This window comes from Mercenaria mercenaria, chromosome 15 (genome assembly GCF_021730395.1).
Source record: "Mercenaria mercenaria strain notata chromosome 15, MADL_Memer_1, whole genome shotgun sequence".
Lineage (NCBI taxonomy): Eukaryota > Metazoa > Mollusca > Bivalvia > Venerida > Veneridae > Mercenaria > Mercenaria mercenaria.
In genome coordinates, this window is record NC_069375.1 from 43,517,778 (window position 1) to 43,531,004 (window position 13,227).

At 34.4% G+C, this 13,227-nt stretch overlaps 2 protein-coding genes across 2 annotated transcripts in view; one reads left to right on the forward strand and one right to left on the reverse strand.

Annotated features, from left to right (window-relative positions):
- Positions 1-1,171: 1,171 nt before the first annotated feature.
- Positions 1,172-5,415, forward strand: LOC123552988 (complement C1q tumor necrosis factor-related protein 3-like). Its single transcript, XM_053525120.1, has 3 exons — positions 1,172-1,496; positions 3,527-3,729; positions 3,972-5,415. Exons 1-3 carry the CDS (start codon positions 1,289-1,291, stop codon positions 4,179-4,181), a joined length of 621 nt encoding a protein of 206 aa, XP_053381095.1. The 5' UTR covers positions 1,172-1,288; the 3' UTR covers positions 4,182-5,415.
- Positions 5,416-5,607: 192 nt separating this feature from the next.
- Positions 5,608-13,227, reverse strand: part of LOC123560333 (atrial natriuretic peptide receptor 1-like) — a 28,533-nt gene continuing 20,913 nt past the window's right edge. The window contains exons 23-24 of the mRNA XM_053525119.1: positions 12,467-12,558; positions 5,608-6,646 (exon numbers count right to left, since the gene is read on the reverse strand). Of these exons, the coding sequence (XP_053381094.1) occupies positions 6,581-6,646; positions 12,467-12,558 (158 nt within the window). The 3' untranslated portion in view covers positions 5,608-6,580. The remainder of the gene's footprint in view (positions 6,647-12,466; positions 12,559-13,227) is intronic.

A 13,227-nucleotide genomic window follows, 5' to 3' on the forward strand; every position in this document is an offset into this window, starting at 1 on the left:
ATGCGCAATAACTATTTCTCGTTTATGCACGCGTTTTTAACCGTGCAACACGTTTCACGTTTCGCCTTCAACACGCGTGTTGCTCGCGTTATCACGCAGACTCGAGGAACAAACACGCAGGCGCCAATGTACATATAATTAAACTTGTGCTATAATTGTTTATTTTGCCATTCCATTTAACAAGTAAGTGCTTTCAAATAGTAGTAAAATTACATGTGCTGATAAGCCTGAACCGCTCCCTTCATCCGTTTATACTATTTTGTTTACATGTTGTTGTTTTTTATTCTCGTTTAAAATCTAAAGCCCACTTCTTTTTATGAACAATACGACAAAAAAACAGAAAATGATGGACAATAGATGTCAACGTTAAAGCCAAGATTAACCTGTTCATCTTATCAGGCAACCTGAAACTACTTATTATTGTATTATTATGGTTGGCCTATAGTCTTCTGAAAACTGTGTTATCAGTAAATGTCAGATCAAACCTTCAATCCAATCTGGTCATCTTGACACCTGTTAAATTGTCTTAGTTATATGACATTAAGACACTTTAAAGAGTGTTAATATTCCGCATGTTTTGTTATATTGCGAAATAAAGTTCAATGAGATATACGAAACTACGATGACCCCTTCATATTTAACATCATGTAGACTATGGAACGAATGAACAGTTTCAAGACAAATACATGATTTTTATAGATAAAAGAATAAAATAAATAAAATTATATATTTAATTGATTAAGCTATGAATTATTTCAACGCAAGTCAAATCAAGCAATAAACATTCACAGTTACCATAAAGACTACATGTTTTGTGTCGCTTAAAATTGTTGCATTTCATCAAACTTTATTTAACCATGAACATCTCAACCGAAATAATGAACTATACTAAGTTTTATTGAACATATATTTTCATATCAATCCAACTCTGTTGTTCAATGAATTCACACGTAGGATTTTGAAATATTTACACGCGTTGAAATTTATGTCACATGTCTCTATATTTTTCTTGAATACTTGAAAAGAACATATGAACACTTATCAAGAAACAGCTATATTTACTTCGATGTTACTGCAAAGACATTCTTGTTGACGATTTAGATTGCTGATGCGGCGTTCCATAGTTTAACATCCGGGAAATTATATCTATATGAAGTTCAATACGCAACAACATACCCTCAGCAAATTCGGTGCAGTTCGGTTTAAATTTTGAGGCTAAAACTACAAATTTGGTAGTAAAGTGATTTAAAGTTAATATCAATCAAATTAAATTATTTCTTTAAACAAAATGTTTACTTGGGAAAAAGTTTTAGGAAAGTATTACTTAGCTTTGTATGTTGTGATACTTTTTCTGATCAATAAAGGAATATGTAATCTTGAAAATTTTGAACCTGGCCAGTGCCTCTCCAAATTCGACTACGATTATAACGTGATGCAGAAATTATGGCAATTTGTGAGAGACATTCAGGAATTGAAACAGAGGGATACATGTAGAGGTAGGTAAAATATATCCGGCTGCTTAATTACCGTGAGTGGAGCTTGGCAAATATTGTATAAAGCCTCTCTGTTTTAGACTTAAGCAAATTGTGTACATACTAAAGTTAAAACACCTTTTACATTTTACGCTCTATGAAAGCGTGCCGAACTAAGTCATATAATGCTTATTCTGTCACCTGGGTATAAGATTCTGTCCCGTTTTTATGCTAAAAGTGGTCAAATTTAATTACATTTCCTCTTTTTATTTAGTATCTTAGAGATTAATCTAAATAACAAAATACTCAAGAAAAGACCAAGATGCCTATCAGCAATGAATGTACTGTATTGTTATCAATTACTTATTTTTCAACTTTCTCCTTTTTAAATTAGTAAAAGGACATACCTTTCTAGTCATGTCCACTGGCACCAGATCAGAAAGAAAATGCCTCCGTACGTGTTATACCCTACCCCTAGGTATTCTATAAGAACCATGGTCGTGAACGGGAAAATATACTAACCCATTTCAATCGCGTATTTCATACCTAAAACACGCAGTTCAGTAAATGTGTACTATTGATATTAAACAAGCGGTAATTTATCTTCCGTTGTGTACCGGTCACATTTCTTCAATACTTCTTATCTTAGAAAAACAACGTGTAGTTTACAGTTTTTTCAAAGTACACAAAAAACTTGCTTGAACTTCCCTGGTGAAGTTCCGTTCTAGATTACAGACACACTCTGATTGGCTGATGTGAAGATGTATGTCAGTCGTCATTTTACTACACGTGTACGCTAAAATGTTTATACGCAGCATAAATGTGCAAAATGAATTAAATAAACAGAATAGATGTATACCAATGTATGATTTCAAGTTCAAAATCATATACAAGATGAATTCCATTCATCATTTCGAGTCTTATCGTAAAACTGTGAATATATTGCATTCTGTTTTAGTTTGTTTACATTTCGTTTAACATGTGCACACTGCCGTGACCTCTAGACCGGATGTTCATTAGGGGAGTTCACGCAAGTTTTTTCTGTAACGTTGACTAAAGCATAAAATATATGGAGCATCTCTGCAATATGGAATATTGAGACAATGTGACTGGTGCACGATGGAAGATAAATTATCGCTTGTTTAATATCAATAGTACACATTTACTGAACTGCGTGTTTTAGGTATGAAATACGCGATTGAAATGGGTTAGTATATTTTCCCGTTCATGACCATGGTTCTTATAGAATACCTAGGGGTAGGGTATAACACGTACGGAGGCATTTTCTTTCTGATCTGGTGCCAGTGGTCATGTCAGTACAATTTTATGTTCACTCTTGCTACTAATAGCTATCCGCATTTAACATTAATTTAATTTCAACATTTAGGCAAACTTACAAAAAAACTTTCAAAATCTGAATCTTTTCTATACCTTCAATATAGACTTTGCTGCACAAGTACGTTAGAATCTAACATGTATCAAGTCTGCTACAATAGCAGTTTATCTTGTCTAATCTTTGAATGAAACAAATAAATCCAGTGTAATTACCAAGTAAAACTTGCCCAAATTCGCCTTACAATATTAAACACTCAAACCAACTGAGACTATTATAAGTTTACTTCCAAAATAATTTGCAGAGTTTGTTTGATTCCGCAACACTCCATATACATTGTTTTTACATGTCCTATTTTTGTGTGTATTGAAGCCAAAACATCAACCACATATTTTTCAACTTCATGACAATAAACATAGAGTAGAGAGGTTAACAGAATTTATTTCTTACAGTACGCGAAGGATTTAAGCTATTGTTTATAATATACACTTATTTAAAGGCTTGCAAAAAGTGTAAAAATGTAAAAACATGGCCAGGAAACTACAAGCACATAGTTACACAGATTCGCTCACATTCAAATATTATTGTACAATTACACAAGTGTCTAATATTTGTTCTCAAAATGGGGAAGTTTGAATTGCGTTCAGCTTCTGATATGATTAAGTCAAGTATAACAACGATTTTTGTGTAAAATCTGATAATTGTGTTTCATGCATTTTAGATACCAGGCATGTAGCTTTCATGGCAGAACTGTCGGCAGATCTAGTTAATCCCTCTATCGGTACAACAATTGTTTTTGATACCGTTCATACAAATGTCGGCGATGGTTACAAACCTGGACCAGGGATATTTGTTGCTCCAGTGAATGGCACATACAATATCAATCTTGTAGCGTCTTCTAGTACAAAAGCTTCATCATCAGCTGCTGTAAGATAACAAACAAATCAAATGAAATAGTTCAAGTTAAGATTTACATTTCTGCAATGTTGAAGGTTTTCAATGGTGTAATATTTTAATTAGACTATAACCTAAATTAAAAGCATGTTCCCATTATTTTGTTTTATATGCTTAGTCAATATGATTACTAACGTATGTCTTATGTTTAGCAGTCATATCTGGCATTACCTCTTTTTGATATTCTAAACAAAAGTTTCTTTGGCTTTCAGCTTCATCTGTACATCATGCACAACGAGGTACAAATAGGCTATGTCTTCCTGGATTATAACTCTGACAAATGGCTTTTTAGATCTACCACAGCTGTTGTAGAACTAATTGCTGATGATACAGTTTTTGTTAAAGTCGGGTATAGAGAAGGAGCAGGAACAGTAAATGGCGCAGGTTTTCATACACACATCAGTGGTTTTCTGATTAATTAGGACTGTTAAAGAGCATGCGGAAGTTATTTGTTGCAACTATTAATCGCAAAATGCCATAGCATATAACTTGTATATTTACGTTTATTTACTATGTTTTTGCTTTGTTTTATACCCATATAAATCACACACTACTGAAGATTGGTTAAGAGTTGCGATGGTCTTATGTTCGCGAATATTTGCTTACGATGCCACTCGCGGATTCAAGATATTCGCCAAAATTGATCTGTATCACGTCCTAAATCACAGACACTCACGGAAACAGGATCCCGTATATTTTAGATCTGCGATCAACAGTTCACGTGAAGAAATTCAACTTAATGAAAATACAGTTTATATTGAGGTACTTCATGTTTAAAATATTTGATCTTCTTATAAATGTAGGAAGATAACTTGACACTTGTATACATAACAATATATTAATGACATACGCGGCTAAAATTTCCTTATTTAATGACAGAAATATATCTTATAAACACGGCTTAAAAGTTATTATTATATTTCTAATTAAATTTTTCTTTTCTCTGCGAATTTTCTATGTACTCATAATTATCTAATTACCATCCTATATGTATTCGTACTGTCGATGTATCCATTCTTGAATAGACAAATGAGCCGCGCGATGAGAAAAACAACATAGTGCGTTTGCGACCAGCATGAATCCTGACCAGACTGGTCTGGATCCATGCTGGTCGCAAACTCACTATGTTGGTTTTCTCATGGCGCGGCTCAGGTATAAACGGACATATAGACGTTTATGCCGAAACATTTTGTCAATGGTAGTGGTAGTTACTAGCATATAATCGGTTTGTAAACAGTATGGAATTAATTTTTATAAACTACAAAAGTGATTTTGAACAACAATATATCTGTAATTTTGCACTTGCATTCGGATGTTTGGATTTAATTTTATTTAAGAAGCTACATAAACTCGTGAGCCTTCAAGTTTGAAAATAATTTTAGAAAATTGATATTTCTAAAAAAATGAATGTGGAAAGTCTTCGGAAGTCTAGAACGCAACCAAGCGAAATAACTCGATCTGACACTCGATTTGATTGGGTCTGTTATTGTCGTATCATTTTACACCTGCCAGCCGCCGTGTTTTGTACATACACTTAAGCCAGGCGTTATTTTATAAACGTGTTTATATGAGTTTCTGTTTATCTGAGTTTCATATATTCAATTTTCATTTTTTGCTCAATATTCACATTAAACACAACAAATTGCAAGTACATTCTTTCTTTCTTTGAGATGATATTATCTAAACCTGCTTTAAAACTGAATGCTAATGACACGGTATTCTTAAAGTTAAACGCAGTTACAGAGCAGGAACGCTGGATGAGTGCAGTTTCCATACACACTTCAGCGGTTTTCTGATAAACTAAATCTAGGTTTGGCATATTAGAATGCATTCTTGTATTATTTGTCTTTGCGTGTGTTAACATCGGGGTAACATTGTATTGGTATGCTCATTACATTGGAGATATACGAGAACATCACAAAAAGGACTAATTACAGAAGTGGTTTCGTAATTATCTGGTAACTGTATTCAAGGTGCGAATAAGGAAGTATAAAACGATCCTCTGATGACCCCCTTACGATAATATCATATGCAATGTTTATACATTTAAATCTGAATCAGACAAATACTGATTTTTTACTTATTTTAATTTCTTAAATGAAATTTTCTTCTTATAATTAGGCAGCTAACAATTTAACACTATCTTAAGTGTAGTTAATCTATTTTCAACATTGTGTGTGTAGTTCATATCCACATGTACGACAGCAAATATTTTTATTGAACTCGTGACGGAAAGTAGACCTCGAATTATCACAACCAATAAATACCTCCTACTTTTCTCGGACGGTCATATTTTGTTGTAGCACTGAGATCTTCTTTGGACGGAGAGTGCATTTCTATGTACTAAATATGATCAAAATTGATCAAAGATATCAATCTAGATCAAGACTGCATCGGCCACAGAAAAAAAAAGAATTACATTATTATATCTCATGCTATTTAACTCTTTTATTGATACAAATTTAAGGATGGTGAGAAACCCTTCTTCGATTCCTTATCAATTTTTTAACTAATTGGAATAGATATTCAGATGTAAAATATCTTATTGACCTCATTTAAAAGTTTTACTATATTTAAAATAACAGATTATTAAACTCCTCAGTTTTTTAATATTTTGAAGCAGAATTAAAATTCGTCACTGATTAAAATGTTTTTATTACACAATGCCATGTATACACAAAATATATAGGTGTCATGTTTCAGAAGCGAAGATTTTACATTAATAAATAATGAAACATCGAGCTGTCAAGTTTATAAAACATATTGAGTTAAAAACTTTACTAAATATTAGTCAAAGTTCATTGTTCAGCAATTACAAGGACTAAACGTAAGCTTCGTCTATAAATTGTTCCTCCAGTAGCCAGAACGTTTGTGTTAATCCTTTTCCCTGTAAAGAGAAATATTGACGGATGAATTCACATATAAGTGCAATTACAATTAATTTCAGATCACACTATTTTGAAACATATCAAAAGTATGCTTTTTTGTATACCTTTCTCCACGCCGTTACATCACTAAAATACTGTTAAAAAGGCGTTAAACCCAAACAAATACCTTTTTTAATTGCTTATTAAATGAATGGAAAATGGTGCCAATGACTTTCTAGTGCTCGTCCGTACACAACAGGTTTTATATACGCTCTTATTGGTAATAATCATTCGGAATAGCCAAAGGTAGGGTTAGAGGTGTTATAGATGTATGAACCACCACAGAGTTCTGACAAATCCATGACTTAATACATTTGCAATATTACTGCAATAACACACGCTTTTATGACTGCCAGAGACGTTAGGTTATTAAGATGTAAGTCGTAGAACAGATATCATACATTTGATATTATATTAAGCAATGGTGGTAAACCCTCAGTCCAATTCCCGCTGGGAATACGCTTAAAATGGGTTATGGTATGTTCGGTGCTGGTGTTGCGCTAGCAATAGACGACATCGCGGTAGATGAAGTTATAGTTTTAATCAATATGACAAAATTATAAATGTTCTCAAAAAAAAGGTAAAATCCTAACGTGATTTCGGGATAACAGAGCCGATTCTTACATGACAATGCAGATATTTTACACATATGGTGTGTATACAATTTTGTGTAGAAAAACATTGATTTCTTTGCCATACCCGTTCGTAAATGTGTCATTATCAACGAAAATAAAATCAAATATACCTCGATATTATATATTCTGAAGCCCAACACTAGTACCGGAAGACACGCAACCCATTTTAAGCGTATTTCCAGCGGGAACTGGAATGCGCGTTTCCCATCCGTGTTAATGATATTTCAGGATTGATAAGATCACGCATTATCGCTCACTTTAGTTTAACCGCTTGCTTGGGCATAGTTGGAAGGGAATTACGAGAGAAAATACACTTGTAAAACCATGTTTTGAAATATGAACACATTTTTCTCTGCAAAGACGATTTTTAAAGTTTCCACTGAATACAGGTGGAAAATGTATGTGTGTTGGGGTTTGAGGGTTGGGTTGAAAGACAGTATCAAGATATGCAAGAAACTAAAAGGAATTTTGGGAGACGATGGGGGAAGCATGGGCGGAGGGGTGTAAATTAAACAAAATTGATAGATGGTCACCTGGCAGTTTTGGAGGATATATTGTTTAAAGTTTACTAAATAGCCATATACACGGTGGGGAAACCACGTGACTAACTCGGATAACGTGCACGCAAAAGTGCTAAAAATAGGCCCGCTTCAGGTATGTTTTTTTACTATAACTTTTTTGATCCGCAATTGTTTTAAACGAGATAACGTGCATAAACCTCGCAATAAAAAGCTCTTTCAGCGGATATATGTAACTTGATGAAACTCCCTCCCGTTTTTACGTAATCCTTGCCCAACCGATTCGAAAGATGCAAAATATTTTGGTAACGAACACGTCTGATCACAAGTTACGCACCTAGCACAGATTCTGCAGAGAATTTTCGCTGGAATTTAAGTTTAAAATAAAGCTTGTCATTGTCCAAAGTCCTGTACCAAATATTTAACCTGACTATTCAGGAATATTAAAGATATCGTAAGACAAAGGGTGCGGTAACGTACACGTTGCGGTTTTTCAGGAGGTGACGTACGCGTCATTTTTCCCCAGAGGGTAACGTACACGTCGATATTGTTAAAAAAGATGCAGATGCTGGGAATAGGCTGTTTTTCTTTCGGTAGGTTAGTATATACAGAAATGCTACAGTGAAAATGAATAGCAGTTGGAATTTTATGGTCTAAACGTGTATGTTATTTTGACAAGAAGACATTGTTAGCAGTTGCCATTTTAAATGTCAACTTTTCTCTCCAAATATCAAAAGTTAATTAGGTTCTGGGAATAAACCATGTAGTTCTGTCTGTCAGTAGGGTTTAATCAAATCCATATGTTCAAATCTTCTTGATGACCCGTTGAACTGTAAACATTTTTATATTGTTAAAAAGATGCTGGAATTAGTATAAATTCTAAACTATAACTCGAACGATAGCATGTTTGGTAACCATAATTTTTCTTCATTAAAACGTTACAATACAGAAAATCTTTTTGTTTAATATGACAGCATGCACTTTATTTGTATCATTGACAAACTTTTTGACCAATACAATCAACCAATAATATAAACATATTGTCGTTTAAATTATCGTGCGGGAGTAATAATTATGTTATTCTTTCTGTAGGTTAGTGACAGTTTGTTGGTCAGCTAGTTATTCATTTAGACCTCCTTACTGAAACAACATATCAGTATTGACCTACATTTTGCATATCTGAGGACTATAGCCATTCCATGGTTGATTAAATTATAAATGCTGACATATTCTGATAATATAGATCTATATAAATGCGTCAATTACATCCAAGGCTTTAAAATAACAGCCTCGGTTAAGTTTAGGTTGTTCACGCACAAAATCAAATACCTTATATATTTTGATAATTATTTCATTATTATATAATTTATTGTACAATACATGTATAAGCATTAACGAGATTATAATTAACTATTAAACTAAACTAAGCTATATTGGATTGCGATTTTACATTTGCCATTTTAAAATTAGAAAATGTCGCAAAAAATGTGAGTTTTTTTTAAAACAAGTACAGTTGACTTAGACAGTTTTTGTGTCGCCTACTACAAAGCAGCTGCGACATATAGGGATCACTTTTCCGTCGTCTGTCTGTCTGTCCGTCTGGCGACCGGCTGGCGTTCGTCACGCTTCTTGTCCGGAGTATAACTCAAGAAGTAATAAAGGTGCTAATTTGTTACTTCACACAATGATTTAACACAGTGTGAGGATGTGCAGTATCAAAGAACCATAACTCTAGGTGGTCTCATTTTTCAATTATCTCCCCTTATCTTTATAAAAAAAGACTTGCCCAGAGCCTAATTCATAACTATTTGAAGAATTGACTTTACACATTGACAGAGGAAGTGCAGTGCAGTGTGATGGTCACATTTTTAAATAATCTCCCCTTATCGTTATATAGAAAGCTTGTCTGAAGCCCAAGCCAAAATTATATAAAGGATTGACTTGATACTTTGCACATAAATAGAGGTCCAATGAAAAGAAGTACACTGACCTTATTTTTGAATACTCTCTCTTTATGTATGAAAAAAAAAACCAATGTCAAAACCACACAAAGGAGTGTCTTGATACTTGATACATTGATAGAGGTCAGTGAAGCAAAGTGCAGTGTCAAAGAACCATTACTTCAGCTGACCCCATTTTTTAATCACCTCCCTTTATGCATGAAAAGGAAAAGCAAGAAGCTTGACTGAAGCCCAAGCCAAAAACTATATGAAGGATTGATTTGATACTTTGCACATTAATACAGGTCAAAGAAAGGAAGTGCAGTGATAAGGAATCATAACTCTTACTAATTCCATTTTTAATTACCTCTCTGTATGTATAAGAAACTTGTCTGGAATCCAAGTAAAAACAATATAAAGGATTGACTGGATACTTTGCACATTAACAGAGGTCATTCTTCTTCTCTTATGTGTATTACTCTAACATTCGTCCACAGCAGGTGACATGTGCGATCTTGTTATTCATATTGAAGCGCAATAATTTTTGGACAATAAATTTACACTGCTACTATAGATCTATATATAGATACAAAGATCTATTATACTGACTTTTATTTGACATGATATACAAAATATAAACATGTCAAAAAGAAAAGTAACAAGTTTTTTTCTGTTGTTATTTTTAGACAATGGGTCGTCCAAAAAAGTTTTTCCCACAACAGGTGTAGGTTCACGCTCCACTATGTCTCTTCTCGTGCGCCTTTAAATTACTTTTTCTCCGAAAAGACATTCCGCACTCCTGGCACATATATTCATTCTCCGTGCTATAAATAGATAATAGTTTTACTGCTGTTACTCTCGGTGCAACAATGATACCTATATGCCTATTTAATACTTCTTTTTGTTTGTCTTTGATTTACGTCCTCTTTCAAAAGTCAGAATCATATGGTGCGGACAACTAAACTAACTACCGTTACTGGAAAGAACAAGTACTAGGCTTCCATCCCGCGTAAGCAACTGTCAACTTTTTCACTCAAAGATACATGGTCGGTTGCGCAAATGATGGATTTAGAGCAAAATAATTTCAAAATTTTATCATTTTACCTATTTATGTCAAATATACAAGAGCAGTAAACGTGTAATTATTTCCAAGCTAGGATGAGGACGAGTCGACGCTACTCATTTTCACTGTAGCATTTTTGTATATACTAACCTACCGAAAAAAAAGCAGTCTACTCCCAGCATCTGCATCTTTTTTAACAATATCAAAATGTATACAGTTCAGTCATTTAAAGACAAAGATGTTCTACATGCATGATAAATAGTCTTTGACGTGTACGTTACCCTCTGGGGAAAAATGACGTGAACGTCACCTCCCGAAAAACTGCAACGTGTACGTTACCGCACCCTTTGTCTTACGATATCTTTAATATTCCTGAATAGTCATATTAAATGTTTGGTACAGGACTTTGGACAATGACAATCTTTATTTTAAACCTAAATTCCAGCGAAAATTCTCTGCAGAATCTGTGCTAGGTGCGTAACTTGTGAACAGACGTGTTCGTTACCAAAATATTTTGCATCTTTCGAATCGGTTGGGCAAGGATTACGTAAAAACGGGAGGGAGTTTCATCAAGTTACATATATCCGCTGAAAGAGCTTTTTATTGCAGGGTTTATGCACGTTATCTCGTTTAAAACAATTGCGGATCAAAAAAGTTATAGTAAAAAAACATACCTGAAGCGGGCCTATTTTTAGCACTTTGCGTGCACGTTATCCGAGTTAGTCACGTGGTTTCCCCACCGTGATATAGAATACTAAAATTTAGCCCAGTCCTTAGGCAGCAATGTTTGTTAGTTTAACATGACTAGAAGGAACCCAAATGTCAGATTATTTTGAAATCGTGAAATATTTCAGACAGATTTTCAGAAGTTTCCATATTGCCTTTTCCTGCCACTTGGGGCCTTGTTTTACGAAACAAACGTATTTGAGGGAATATGGCAGACGTTTACCAAAGTAACATTTCTGTGAACTTATTTAAATATCGGGCCAGAGATATGCAGAAGACTTTTAAGTGTTTCTTTTGAATGCTATAGTAACCAGAATTCATCATGGATGACCAATATTTGAGGAAACTACAGGCACGAGAGCTGCTTTTTAGAAAAGAGCATTTCTCCCACAACTGCCTAATCATCTGAATAGTAGTATATGAGTCAACTATGCATCAAGAACTCAACTGAATTATCAGACTTTCGGCGCTTTAATTATCAAAAACAAGTTTCAAGGACAATAATGTGGAAGTGCTTGGGCCAATTTGGCTAGTTATCGAACTTGGCTGAGGAGTTATTGGAAAACTTATTTTGTTCAAGTTTGGAAAAGAACGGATGAGAAATGTTCGACAAGATTTGTGACCGACAGACAAACAGACAGATACACACGCACACACACACACACACAGAAGTAAATTAATATGTCTTCCACACCACTGTTTGGTGGGAGACATAGATATCCAAAGGAACGTTTCTGCGAAGTTTGGTAGAAGTAGCTGAGTGGTCTAGTAGAAGATTTTGTTTGAACACATTTGTGACTACGGATGACGGACGGATGGGTAAATGACAACAGAGATCTAAGCTGATGTAAACTAAAAAGATACAGGCTGACGAAACCTTCTAAAATAATATACTAACCTTCACGTTTATTGTGCCTCTCTTCTCTATTATGAAACGGCCTTGCATTTCTAAAAGATTTTTTGACTGCTCACTCATCTGAATTTTCATCGCTGTTATGTTTGAAATTTAGAAAAAAGAAACATAAAGTTACGTATTAACATTAAAAGTTATCAACAAAATGCTTGCCCACATATGTTTAAACTTAGAAGACATTATTGTAAAACCCGCCAAATTATCTATAAAACTAGCAATATTTTTCTTAATTAAAGTCTACAAGTGTGCAAAATGTTGATTTGTGAAGTCATATATGTGTATTTTGTGGGTTTTTAACATCGCACCGACACAATTATAGGTCATATGGCGACTTTCCAGCTTTGATGGTGGAGGAAGACCCCAGGTACCCCTCCGTGCATTATCTTATCACAAGCGGGCACCTGCTTAGAACCCCCGACCTTCCATGAAGAATTCAACGCCCCGGATGAAGCTCGAAGTGATTGGAAGTCAGCGACCTTAACCACCCGGCCACGTAGGCCCCGTCATATATATGTATTAATAAGCAAATATTAGTGTAAATGCAGTACTATTCATGGAAATGACAAATACATTCACTGAGATACATACAGATTAGTCAATGGGCTAGAAAAGTTTAGCATTAAACAGCGTTTTATTGTTGTCTTCCGCCTGCTGGTTGAGATCTCCGAGGGCTTATATATGTGTGCGTAAGAACGTTCGTGCGTTCATTTGTCTCAATGATAACCTGACATGCGCTGACCAAGCAA